This window comes from Poromitra crassiceps, assembly GCF_964638095.1.
Source record: "Poromitra crassiceps genome assembly, chromosome: 4".
Classification (NCBI taxonomy): domain Eukaryota; kingdom Metazoa; phylum Chordata; class Actinopteri; order Beryciformes; family Melamphaidae; genus Poromitra; species Poromitra crassiceps.
In genome coordinates this window covers 61,702,903-61,715,173 of record NC_139626.1, presented here as the reverse complement: position 1 = coordinate 61,715,173, position 12,271 = coordinate 61,702,903, and the positions used below count along the sequence as shown (strand labels likewise).

The window sequence follows — 12,271 nt, the reverse complement described above, 5'->3', positions numbered from 1 at the left end:
CCTGATCATTTACAATGTACCTCAGTAGCTGATGTGTATTGTGAATTAAGCGAGGATGCTAGCTGCGGTCCAGCTGGTGCCCCCGTTAATGCTACTCCGCAGCACGAGCAGAACAACCCGGCCAATGTCTCGTTGGCCCCACAGTCTGTGGATGATGGGTTTACAGTTGTCTCACGCTGCCGTGGCGTTAAACGTGCACAGCCCGCCGCTGTGCAGCCCGTTTCCCAACAAACCACTTCGGTTGAGATCCGGAATAGATTCACGCCGCTTGCTAACTCTCCTGTTCAGCATGCTGCGTCGTCCGCTCCGCCTGACAATATTAAACCCTCTATTCTATTGATTGGAGACTCTATAACCCACAATATCAAGCTTAACACACCAGCCGAGATAGTTTGTCTGCCCGGGGCCAGAGTACCCGACATTGAAGCTACTCTTAGGGTGCTAACAAACAGCCATAAACAAACAATTACCCAGGCTACCCATGATAACATCATACTACACGTTGGCACCAACAATGCCAGGTTTAAACAATCGGAGATCACAAAGCACAGCATAACTAGGACCTGTGCTTTTGCTAGCAAGATGAGTCGGCATCCATTAATTGTCTCTGGTCCCCTCCCTGTCACACTTAACTCTGACATTTTTAGCAGGCTGTTTTGGCTCAACAACTGGCTGGCCAAACACTGTGCTGATAAGGGCTACCTATTCTTAGATAACTGGCCCTCTTTTAGAGGCATGACTGGCATGCTTAAGATGGATGGCATCCACCCTACCCCATTGGGTGCTAGCACCTTATCAAAAAACCTGGATAGTTGCCTACGGCAAACCCAGACTACTATCCTTGAATGACAGTTTCACCCACAACATGCAGGGCCACAGGCTGCTAGACAGCCTGTTAGTTCTACTTGTGCGGTTATGGAGTCTGCTAGTTCAATTAACTTAGTCTATCCAATACAGACTGTGCTCCGTCCGCGCCGCACTATTACTAGTAACCGACCCATAAACGCTCTGCAATATCCTAACCCAAACCTTATTGTTATTAATCCGACTGTTACCACCGCCGCTCCGTCTCCGTATTATACCACGATCTCTCAAATTAGCACAGTTTCTCTTCGTCGCTCCGTCCCCTCACGCCGCTCTCGTCCACCCCTCAAAACGTCAAACACCAACCTCATTGAGATTAAATCTACTCTTGGTATCGAATGCTCTAAATTAACTAATATTGATGATAAATCTATTCGATTTGGATTCATTAATATCAGATCAATCACCAATAAAGCCCTCCTCGTCAATGACTTAATCATTGAACATAATATTGACGTTATGGGATTATGCGAAACCTGGCTAAAACCGGACGTTGTTCTTCCACTCATTGAAGCCTCCCCCCCTAACTTTGACAATTCGCATGTTGCCAGAATGTCAAGAAATGGTGGGGGCGTTGGCCTAATTTATAACTCAAATCTAGGTCTTCTGCAGGATCAAAAGTATAAGCTCCTATCTTGTGAGATACTTACTATGAGACACTCTAATATAGCTGGCCTCGGAGCCTTCTACCTAGTTATGCTCTACCGCCCACCTGGGCCCTATTCATCTTTTCTTGATGAATTTTCCAATTTTCTCTCTGACCTCGTAACCCGCACGGATAATATCCTTATCATTGGCGATTTCAATATTCATGTTAACCGTAAAGCTGACCCACTCTGCAAAGCCTTTCTATCTTTAGTCGACACCCTTGGCTTTGCTCAGTTGGTTCATGAACAAACGCATTCTAACGGCAACACGCTTGATCTCGTCCTTGCTCGTGGGATTAACGTCTCAGATCTGTCAGTCATGATTTACCCTCCAGCACTGTCAGATCATTATCTCATTCAATTTAAAATAGACCTGCCCCTCCGGCAATCAAACCTAGCCGATACCTATACCGCCCGGCGTATCGATAGTTCTACGCCCACTGAACTCGCTGATTTGTTATCGGGGCCGCTTTCCTCTCTCCCAGAGCGGATCGACTCCATTAATGAATTCACAAATCAATTTAATTCAATCCTACTCGCCTCGCTTGATTCTATCGCACCTCTACGTACTAAAATCCGTCGCCCAAAAAATCCCTCGCCTTGGTATACTGACGATACACGCGCACAAAAACTAATATGCAGACAACTAGAACGTAAATGGCGATCATCCAAGCTTGAAGTCTATCGACTAGCTTGGAGTGATAGCCTATTAAAATACAAATGTATGCTCTCCGCTGCAAGAGCCTCCTACCTATCAGATCTTATTAACACTAATAAAAATAATCCTAAATTTTTATTTGACACGGTCGCAAATCTTACTCGCAAACCATCCCCCAATACAAACTCTCCATTTACAGCTAATGACTTCCTTGACTTCTTTAACCGTAAAATTATCTGTATTAGAGATGAAATTAGCAACTCTCTATTACTCACAAAGGGTGCTAACCCCTTTCCTAGCCCTGTCCTTAGAACCTTAGACGAGAGTACTATACTCTCGAATTTTGAGACTATCTCCCTAAATGCACTTTCAAAAATTGTACTTTCATCTAAATCCACAACCTGTTTATTCGACCCTCTCCCTGCAAAGTTGATTAAGGAACTCCTTCCAATACTAGGCCCCCCCTTACTTAACATTATCAATAGCTCCCTCTCCTCTGGCATTGTCCCTGCCTCCTTCAAATCTGCTGTAATCAAACCTCTACTTAAAAAGCCAAACCTTGATTCTGAGGTTCTTAACAACTTCAGGCCAATCTCAAATCTCCCCTTCCTCTCTAAAGTTCTTAAAAAAGTAGTCTCGACACAATTAACTGACTACCTCTCGCATAATAAACTTCTCGATCCCTTTCAATCTGGTTTTAGATCACTCCATAGTACTGAAACTGCTCTTACAAAAGTAACCAATGACCTTCTCCTCGCGTCCGACTCTAATTTCTCCTCTCTTCTCATTTTATTAGACTTAAGCGCAGCCTTCGATACAATCGATCATAAGATCCTCCTAGACCGCTTATCTAACTACGTAGGTATCCGGGGCACTGCCCTATCCTGGCTAAAGTCATATTTGTCTGATAGGACACACTGTGTCTCATATAAAAAATATTATGTCCACATTCTCCTCAGTGAAGTTTGGTGTACCGCAGGGATCAGTCCTGGGTCCCTTACTCTTTGGAGTTTACTTACTGCCTCTTGGCGAAATTTTCCGTAGATATGGCATTAACTTCCACTGTTATGCCGACGATACCCAAATTTATATACCAATTAGACCAGACGATCGCTCTAAACTCGCTAATCTTGAATCCTGCTTAATCGCTGTTACAGATTGGATGTCAAATAATTTCTTACGACTAAACGCCAACAAAACTGAACTACTAGTTGTTGGCCCAAAAACCCAACTTCCATTTCTCACTGATCTTAGTCTGAACATTGAGAACTGCGTAATTACTCCAAACTCAAAGGTGAAAAACCTAGGTGTTACCTTTGATCCTACTCTGTCATTCGATGCTCACATTAAGGACATCACTAAAATAGCTTTCTTTCATCTTCGCAATATCTCAAAGATCCGTCCCTTGCTAAATGCAACGGATGCCGAAACCTTAATACACGCCTTTGTTTCATCTAGACTCGATTACTGTAATGTCCTATTCTCTGGCCTTCCACTTTGTAGCACAAATAAATTACAACTCGTGCAAAACGCCGCTGCTAGAATTCTAACTAGAACTAAGAAGTTTGATCATATAACTCCGGTCTTAATCTCCCTCCACTGGCTCCCAATTCAGGCCAGATCAGACTTTAAGGTGCTTCTGTTAACCTATAAATCTTTGCACGGGCTCGCACCTCCGTACTTATCTGAGCTAATCATTCCTTATGTTCCCACGCGTACTCTCCGCTCACAGGACGGTAATTATCTTACCGTCCCTAAAATTAAGAAAAAATCAGCAGGTAGCAGAGCATTTTCTTACCGTGCTCCACATCTCTGGAACCAGCTTCCTCTGTCAGTTAGGGAAGCTGGCTCCATTGAAATCTTCAAAACTAGACTCAAAACCCATTTATTCTCCCAATCATTTGGTTGTGCTTGATGGTTATGTTTGATGATGTCATTCTCTAGAAATATTTATTAGCTCTTGAGTACATACAATCCTGAATTGCTGAGCGGGCTGTCTCAAGCCAGCAATATCAGTATAAACTTAGACTTGACCTAATTTAAATAATATGGCATCAGTCGACCCAGTAGCCTAGATAGAAAATCAAATAGTTGGTGAATAAACTTAGTCCTGAACTGCTGAGCGGGCTATCTCAAGCCAGCAGTATCAGTATAAATTTAGACTGGACCTAATTTAATAATATGGCATCAGCCGATCCAGTAGCTCAGATATAAAATCAAATAGCTGGTGAATAAACTTAGTCCTGAACTGCTGAGCGGGCTATCTCAAGCCAGCAGTATCAGTATAAACTTAGACTTGACCTAATTTAATTTAATAATATGGCATCAGCCGATCCAATAGCTCAGATATAAATTCAAATAGCTGGTGAATAAACTTAGTCCTGAACTGCTGAGCGGGCTATCACAAGCCAGCAGTATCAATATAAACTTAGACTTGACCTAATTTAATAATATGGCATCAGCCGATCCAGTAGCTCGGATATAATATCAAATAGCTGATGAATAAACTTAGTCCTGAACTGCTGAGCGGGCTATCTCAAGCCAGCAGTATCAGTATAAACTTAGACTTGACCTAATTTAATAATATGGCATCAGCCGACCCAGTAGCTCAGATATCAAATCAAATAGCTGGTGAATAAACTTAGTCCTGAACTGCTGAGCGGGCTATCTCAAGCCAGCAGTATCAGTATAAACTTAGACCTAGACTACCTAGACCTGAATTAGCAGTATAATATTAGTCATCCTAAATAATCCTAATAAATTTTGATTTGACCTAATTTTATTGTTGTCTATAGAGTTAGTTCCACCTCTGCGCAGATTCCCCCGCTCTCTTCTCTCTCTCCCCCTCAGGTGTCCTTCATTGGCCTGACGTACACCCCACCGCTGCAGCCCTAGGTCCGGCCGTCATCGCCCTAGCCACCTGTCGTCACTCTAGGCCATCTACCCACTACTCCTTCTACTGTCTGACACCCCGGGCTCATCACCATCACCGACCCCTATCCTCATCATCCTGGTCACCTGCTTGCCTAAGGGAAGGGGGGGGCGCCCCCCCAGCCCCCCCAGCCCCCCCCCCCCCCCCGCCGCCTCATCATCACCTCCAACTCCTATCCTCCCCTCCTCTTAATCATCACCTCCGACTCCTATCCTCCCCTCCCCTCCTCTTAATCCATGTCACCAACGCGGACTCATGGATTCCTCAGATCATCCTCATGGAACTCCCAATCTTGTTACCCCTTTTTGTCACCTAGCTAATTAACTAGTATTCTCTAAACCTACGAACACTTAAAGACTGCATTTTCTATTTCTTTTTGGACTCTACTTTTTAGATTTTCAACTCCCTTCCCTGATCTTAGGATAATTTAAAAATTACATTTTTATATCCCTTCTGTTGGACTCTTTTTTTTCATTTTCAATTTTCTGTTCTCTTGTACATTTTATTTCCATAATAAACCATTCACAGAGTTTCATTATCGGAAACTCTGTGCATGGTTTAGCCCGGCATCTCTCGGCCTGTCTCGGAGGGGAGTCCCCAGATGGGGGTCCGCTGCTGTGGCCTGGGTGGGCCCGTCCCCCGCGTGGCCTGCTCTCACGCTCTCAGTCACTATGCTGGTGGCTGGGGGCTGGGGGGGCGGGTCGCGTGGGGGCTGGGTCCGCCCGGGCCGCAGCAATTGGCCCCTAGCACAACGACCTCACAAGGTTCCTCCTCAGCCAAGTCACTGGGGCAATCCATGTGGCGATCCATATGGTGGAAAGGTTTTCTTGCGTTCACTGGGGGTGAGGGGGTGCCGCTGTGTCCCGGCCTGGCCTTCCCTCCCACGCCTTATGTGGGCGGGGGCCGGGTCGGGGGGCATCGGTGCTCTTCATCACTGGTCGAGGGCTGCCGGTTGGTTTAGAACAGCTTAGGTAGGCGATAGATTAGCTACAGCCTAAGGCTGACCTGTTAGTGTTCAGGCTAAAATCAGACTAGAGCAGGGTAGGATAGGCCAGATTAGGCTGTAGATTAGCTAGATACTATGTCCCAGTTAGCTCTGGTTAATGCTTAGAGTAGTCAGTTGTCTGATCTTCTCCCCCCCCCTCTCTTTCCCCCTTCCCCCGCTTCTTCCCTTCTTCCCCCTTCTTGTTCTCCTCTCTTTCCATGCTCTTTCCTCCCCCACATCCCACCGCCCCCCCCTCCCTTCTCCTGCTCTCTCCTCATTCTCCCCCCCTCTGCTCCTTCTCCTCTTCTCCCCTATTTTCCTGAACCCCTGCCACTTCCTGCTCTCCCTTCTCTCACATTCCCCCTGCTCTCCTTCCCCTGCACCCTCCCACCTCTCCTTCTCTGCCTCTCTGTCCTCCCCCCTCTCTCACATTCCCCCTGCTCTCCTTCCCCTGCACCCTCCCACCTCTCCTTCTCTGTTCTCTCCTCCTCCACATTTCCCATTTTCTCCCCACCCTCGCCCTAATCCGGGCCCGTATCCTACTCCCTCCCTCCACCCTAGACCCTACCTCTACTCTCTGTCCTCCCCCCTCTCTCACATTCCCCCTGCTCTCCTTCCCCTGCACCCTCCCACCTCTCCTTCTCTGTTCTCTCCTCCTCCACATTTCCCATTTTCTCCCCACCCTCGCCCTAATCCGGGACCCGTATCCTACTCCCTCCCTCCACCCTAGACCCTACCTCTACTCTACCTCCCCTGTACCCTTCCACCTCTCCTTCTCTGTTCTCTCCTCCTCTCTGTCCTCTGCCCTCTCTCACATTCCCACTGCTCTCCTTCCCCTGCGCCCTCCCACCTCTCCTTCTCTGTTCTCTCCTCCTCTCTGCCCTCTCCTCCCTCTCACATTCCCCCTGCTCTCCCTCCCCTGCACCCTCTCCTTCTCTGTTCTCTCCTCCTCCACATTTCCCATTTCTCCCCACCCTCGCCCTAATCCGGGCCCGTATCCTACTCCCTCCCCTCCCCCAACCCTAGACCCTACCCCTACCCTGGCTCTCCCTCCCCTGCACCCTCATCTCTCCTCCTCTGTTCTCTCCTCCTCCACATTTCCTATTTTCTCCCCACCTCCCCCCTCTCCTCCCTCCTCCCTCTCCCTCCCTCCTCCACTCTCCTGCTTTCTTCAAATGTTCAAATGTTATCTTTATTCTGTATATTCTTGTTACTGTGTGTTAGCTAGAATCAGCTAGACATACTTTCTGTGAAGCCCTCTGAGACATGCTTGTGAATTAGGGCTATATAAATAAACTTGACTTGACTTGACTTGACTAGTCTCTTAACTCATTCACCGCCAAAGACGTCTTTGACGTGTTATCAGAAATAGCCCTCCCCGCCAATGACGTGTTTGACGTGTTTTTGTTTTTATTAGTGCAGCGCGTAGTTCAAACACTTCCCCAGCCTGTGACATAGTATCAGGTCCCTGCCTCAAAGGCAAGCCGACAACACGCGATCAAACACATACCGCAGCTGTTGTTTTGAAATTAGCAGGAGGAAAAACAGAGAAACGGGCTTCCTTGTAGAGAGGAGAAACGCCATTGAAACGCCCCTCGGCGCGCTGCACTGCTCGCCTTGCTGCAGGGCGAACCTGGATTGTTCGCAGTAGTCAAACCCGTGACGAACATGATCGATCCGGTTCCAGCGCCTGGTCCCAAAGCCAAGCCCGACCCGTTCCTGTGTCGCAGCATTCGTCCCAGCCCGAATGAGAGGAGGAAAACGATGCGAGACAGAGGAGGCTAGACGCTGATCTCAGACCAGATGGGTGTTCCCCTCCTATGCTAATTTGCGGGGCGATCAATAGTGTTCCCTTGGAAGGAGGTGCGATGGACAGAACTCTCTCTCTCTCTCTCTGTGTGTGTGTGTGTGTGTGTGTGTGTGTGTGTGTGTGTGTCTGTCTGTCTGTCTGTGTGTCTGTGTGTCTGTCTGCACACTCACTCACACTGAGTAAACTGTATTGTTGAATGTAAAGCACTTCATTTATATATATATATATATATATATATTTTTTTTTTGTCATTTGTGTCATAACGAATAATATTTACATGTCTGATGTCAATACAGTTCAAAATAAAAGAATTGAGAGCGAGTTCTGCCTGAGATTGTGTGCTGTACAAAAATGCCATTTTCTGCAATTTCTTTTCTCAGAGAGACCTTTTTGGTGAAAACAGGGTGTATATAAATGGCTATAAGTAGAGTACAGAACATGCTAAAAGCTCACTTTTTTTTCCTGGTGAACCCAGAGACGTACATCTTCATTTTGAGGTATTGCAAATCACTCTGGTGCTAATAGATAATTTACTGTGGGTCTTGAAAGATGACCAACAATTATGAAAATCTTTGGCCTGTGCTAAATATTGGCAGTCCTAAACTGGCCATGAATGAGTTAAGACATGTAACGTCATGTTAAAACAGACACACCTGCAGTAGTCTCTTAAGACATGTAACGCCATGTTAAAACAGACACATCTGCAGTAGTCTCTTAAGACATGTAACACCATGTTAAAACAGACACACCTGCAGTAGTCTCTTAAGACATGTAACGCCATGTTAAAACAGACACACCTGCAGTAGTCTCTTAAGACATGTAACACCATGTTAAAACAGACACACCTGCAGTAGTCTCTTAAGACATGTAACACCATGTTAAAACAGACACACCTGCAGTAGTCTCTTAAGACATGTAACACCATGTTAAAACAGACACACCTGCAGTAGTCTCTTAAGACATGTAACGCCAACGCCATGTTAAAACCGTCTAGTCTGAGACCCCGGATGAGGAAACCGATGCTGCCCGAGGCAGCCCGGAGGAGACTAGATGGATTCACATTCATTTATGGACGAGATATTATGATATGAACCGCTACAGAAAATACGTTATTTGCAGTGTGTACTACGTATGCCCCATTCGCCCGTTTTGGCCAGTTCCAGGACTCTACTCGGACCTGAATATCTTCCATGGCGACCAAAGTTCTCTGGGTGAGTAAAACATCATACTTTAAGCTGGAAATAAGGTCGGGGTGTAAAGAAACTGAATTCTCCTTTAAGTGTATAGCAGGTAAGACGTGCTGTGATGAAGAATATAGTGACATTAACCGGGCTGTAAGAGCAGAGAAAACACTCGCAGCTGCAGAAGCACCCTTCAGGGTCTGCATGTAAAGTCTGCACGTAACTCTCTCTCACAGCTGCAGAAGCACCCTTCAGGGTCTGCATGTAAAGTCTGCACGTAACTCTCTCTCACAGCTGCAGAAGCACCCTTCAGGGTCTGCATGTAAAGTCTGCACGTAACTCTCTCTCACAGCTGAGAAGCACCCTTCAGGGTCTGCACGTAAAGTATGCACGTAACTCTCTCTCACAGCTGCAGAAGCACCCTTCAGGGTCTGCATGTAAAGTCTGCACGTAACTCTCACAGCTGCAGAAGCACCCTTCAGGGTCTGCACGTAAAGTCTGCACGTAACTCTCTCTCACAGCTGCAGAAGCACCCTTCAGGGTCTGCATGTAAAGTCTGCACGTAACTCTCTCTCACAGCTGCAGAAGCACCCTTCAGGGTCTGCATGTAAAGTCTGCACGTAACTCTCTCTCACAGCTGCAGAAGCACCCTTCAGGGTCTGCATGTAAAGTCTGCACGTAACTCTCTCTCACAGCTGCAGAAGCACCCTTCAGGGTCTGCACGTAAAGTCTGCACGTAACTCTCACAGCTGCAGAAGCACCCTTCAGGGTCTGCACGTAAAGTCTGCACGTAACTCTCGCACCCTTCAGGGTCTGCACGTAAAGTCTGCACGTAACTCTCTATCTCTCTCTCTCTAAAAACAAGAAGAGTCACGTGAGTGTGGCGTTTAAGGGCATCTGGCTAACTTTGTAGTCTGGGCCATCTTACACAGCCTGTAACACAGAGTGCTGCAGTTTATATTTTTATTTTTGAGACAGGCAAATGTCTCAAACATAGACTGATATCACAGGATGTTGTGAAGAGTACATGGCTATATAATTTGTAAAGACTTTATTATAAAAAAATATATATGCTGTATTCTCTTCATAAAATGTTTTATATTTTTTGAAAGATTATTTTATTTCCAATTGTTTTATTTTTATTTATTTTTTTACATTTAAAATTTGAATATTTCATGTAGCTATTTTAGTCTGTGGTACCGTGAAACCGTGGTATTTTTGTCCAAGGTTATATCACACAGTCAAAAACTCATACCGGCACATGCCTAGATATAATTTCTTTATTATATCGCAATCACAATCGCAAATCGCAATATTGTCCACAGCAATCGATAATCGCACCTTTTCCCCAAATCGTGCAGCACTAGCGTTGCAGTACAGACAGCGGTACAGCCCTCAGTGCTACTTACTTAGCTTAGCATTACAATAGTAGTCTATGGGACCGCTGCCTGCCCCTGTTCAGTTGACCAAAATACACATTCCAACAGTGCCAGAAACACTCACATCGCCACGCCATGAAACAATAATCCAAAGTTACGGGAAACGGGCATTTGCGAAGTAGATCCTTAGCGAGAACTAACAACAAAGAGCGTTTGCTAACAAAGAGGGTTCACTCTGAAACCAAAGTTACGTCCTCGTTTGCCTGAGCCGCATGTGGTGCAAGCACTGCCATTGGCTCCGACCATTTCAGTCAGAGCAAGGGGAAATCCCTTTCCGTTCCCTGCGTGTTACCGCGCTCAGATGCATCCGCCACCGTGAGAAACAACATACTCTAGCTACATGCTGAAAATGGCAGGTTTTGACGAAGATTTGGATTGTGCAGTAAAGCAGGCGTGCTTGGTACTTCCGGTGTTTGGTTGTAAAGATAACGGAGCCTTTTTCCCCGCTAGACCAGAGTGAGAGTAGGAGGAGCCAGACTCTCTCCTGAAACAGAGTGAGAGTAGGAGGAGCCAGACACTCTCCTGAAACAGAGTGAGAGTAGGAGGAGCCAGACACTCTCCTGAAACAGAGTGAGAGTAGGAGGAGCCAGACTCTCTCCTGAAACAGAGTGAGAGTAGGAGGAGCCAGACTCTCTCCTGAAACAGAGTGAGAGTAGGAGGAGCCAGACTCTCTCCTGAAACAGAGTGAGAGTAGGAGGAGCCAGACTCTCTCCTGAAACAGAGTGAGAGTAGGAGGAGCCAGACTCTCTCCTGAAACAGAGTGAGAGTAGGAGGAGCCAGACTCTCTCCTGAAACAGAGTGAGAGTAGGAGGAGCCAGACTCTCTCCTGAAACAGAGTGAGAGTAGGAGGAGCCAGACTCTCTCCTGAAACAGAGTGAGAGTAGGAGGAGCCAGACTCTCTCCTGAAACAAAGTGTGGGGACAGTCTTGGCAAGCGAGAATAAAATAAATAATGACAAAAATCTTGGTTGTAAACAAACACAAACTCACCTCTTTTCTGCACCCAGCCTTCCTTGACGACGTTCTGGTCGCTCATGGTGGCTTCTCCTCGTCACCAGTTCTCCCAGTCTGGTGACCCTGGAGGAGGGGTGGGGAGGGGAGGGGAGGGGAGGGGTGAGGGGGGGGGGGGGGGTCCTCTGTCCGCCTGACCTCTGACCTGCCTGGGCCCACTCTCACCACTCCTCACAACTGACAGTCTCTCCCCACCAGTGATCTGAACGCTCTCTCTCTGAGTCTGCTCTCTCTCTCTCTCTCTCTCTCTCTCTCTCTCGTTCCCACACTCACTTTCTCTTTCCTCCGCTCGCCCTCTCGACCTGACTTTCCTGTTGTCTTTTCTGTCTCTCTCTCTCTCTCTCTTCTCCTTCGTCTCGGAGTCTTCCTCACCCCTTTTTTCCCCTCTCAGTCCCAATCTGCACCCTTAAATATCTCTCTCTCTCTCACGCTTTCTCTCTCTCTCTCTTTCACTATGGCTCTTTCCCCCCCGCTCTTCTTCTTCTTCTTCTTCTGTGTTGAGGCGCTCCAGCAGTGAGTCAGCCTGGAAGGAAACAGTCGAGAGAGGAGAAGCAGAAGAAGAAGAAGGGGAAAAAATCAGAGCAGGTCAATGGATAGTTTCCTGTGCATGTTCTCACTGCGAGCAGAGTGGGACTCATTGTTAAGAGCCGCGGGACACACTTCCTGCCTCCTTCTCACCTCGCCTCGTTTCCTCCCTCCTTACATCATCCCCTCCTTCACTCCCTTGCTCCCTCATCCTCTTAAC

At 46.9% G+C, this 12,271-nt stretch overlaps 1 protein-coding gene across 1 annotated transcript in view; it reads right to left on the bottom strand.

Annotated features, from left to right (window-relative positions):
• Positions 1-11,635, bottom strand: part of akt3b (v-akt murine thymoma viral oncogene homolog 3b) — a 73,787-nt gene extending 62,152 nt beyond the window's left edge. The window contains exon 1 of the mRNA XM_083634608.1: positions 11,506-11,635. Coding sequence (XP_083490734.1) covers positions 11,506-11,551 — 46 coding nt within the window. The 5' untranslated portion in view covers positions 11,552-11,635. The remainder of the gene's footprint in view (positions 1-11,505) is intronic.
• Between the last annotated feature and the right edge of the window lie 636 nt (positions 11,636-12,271).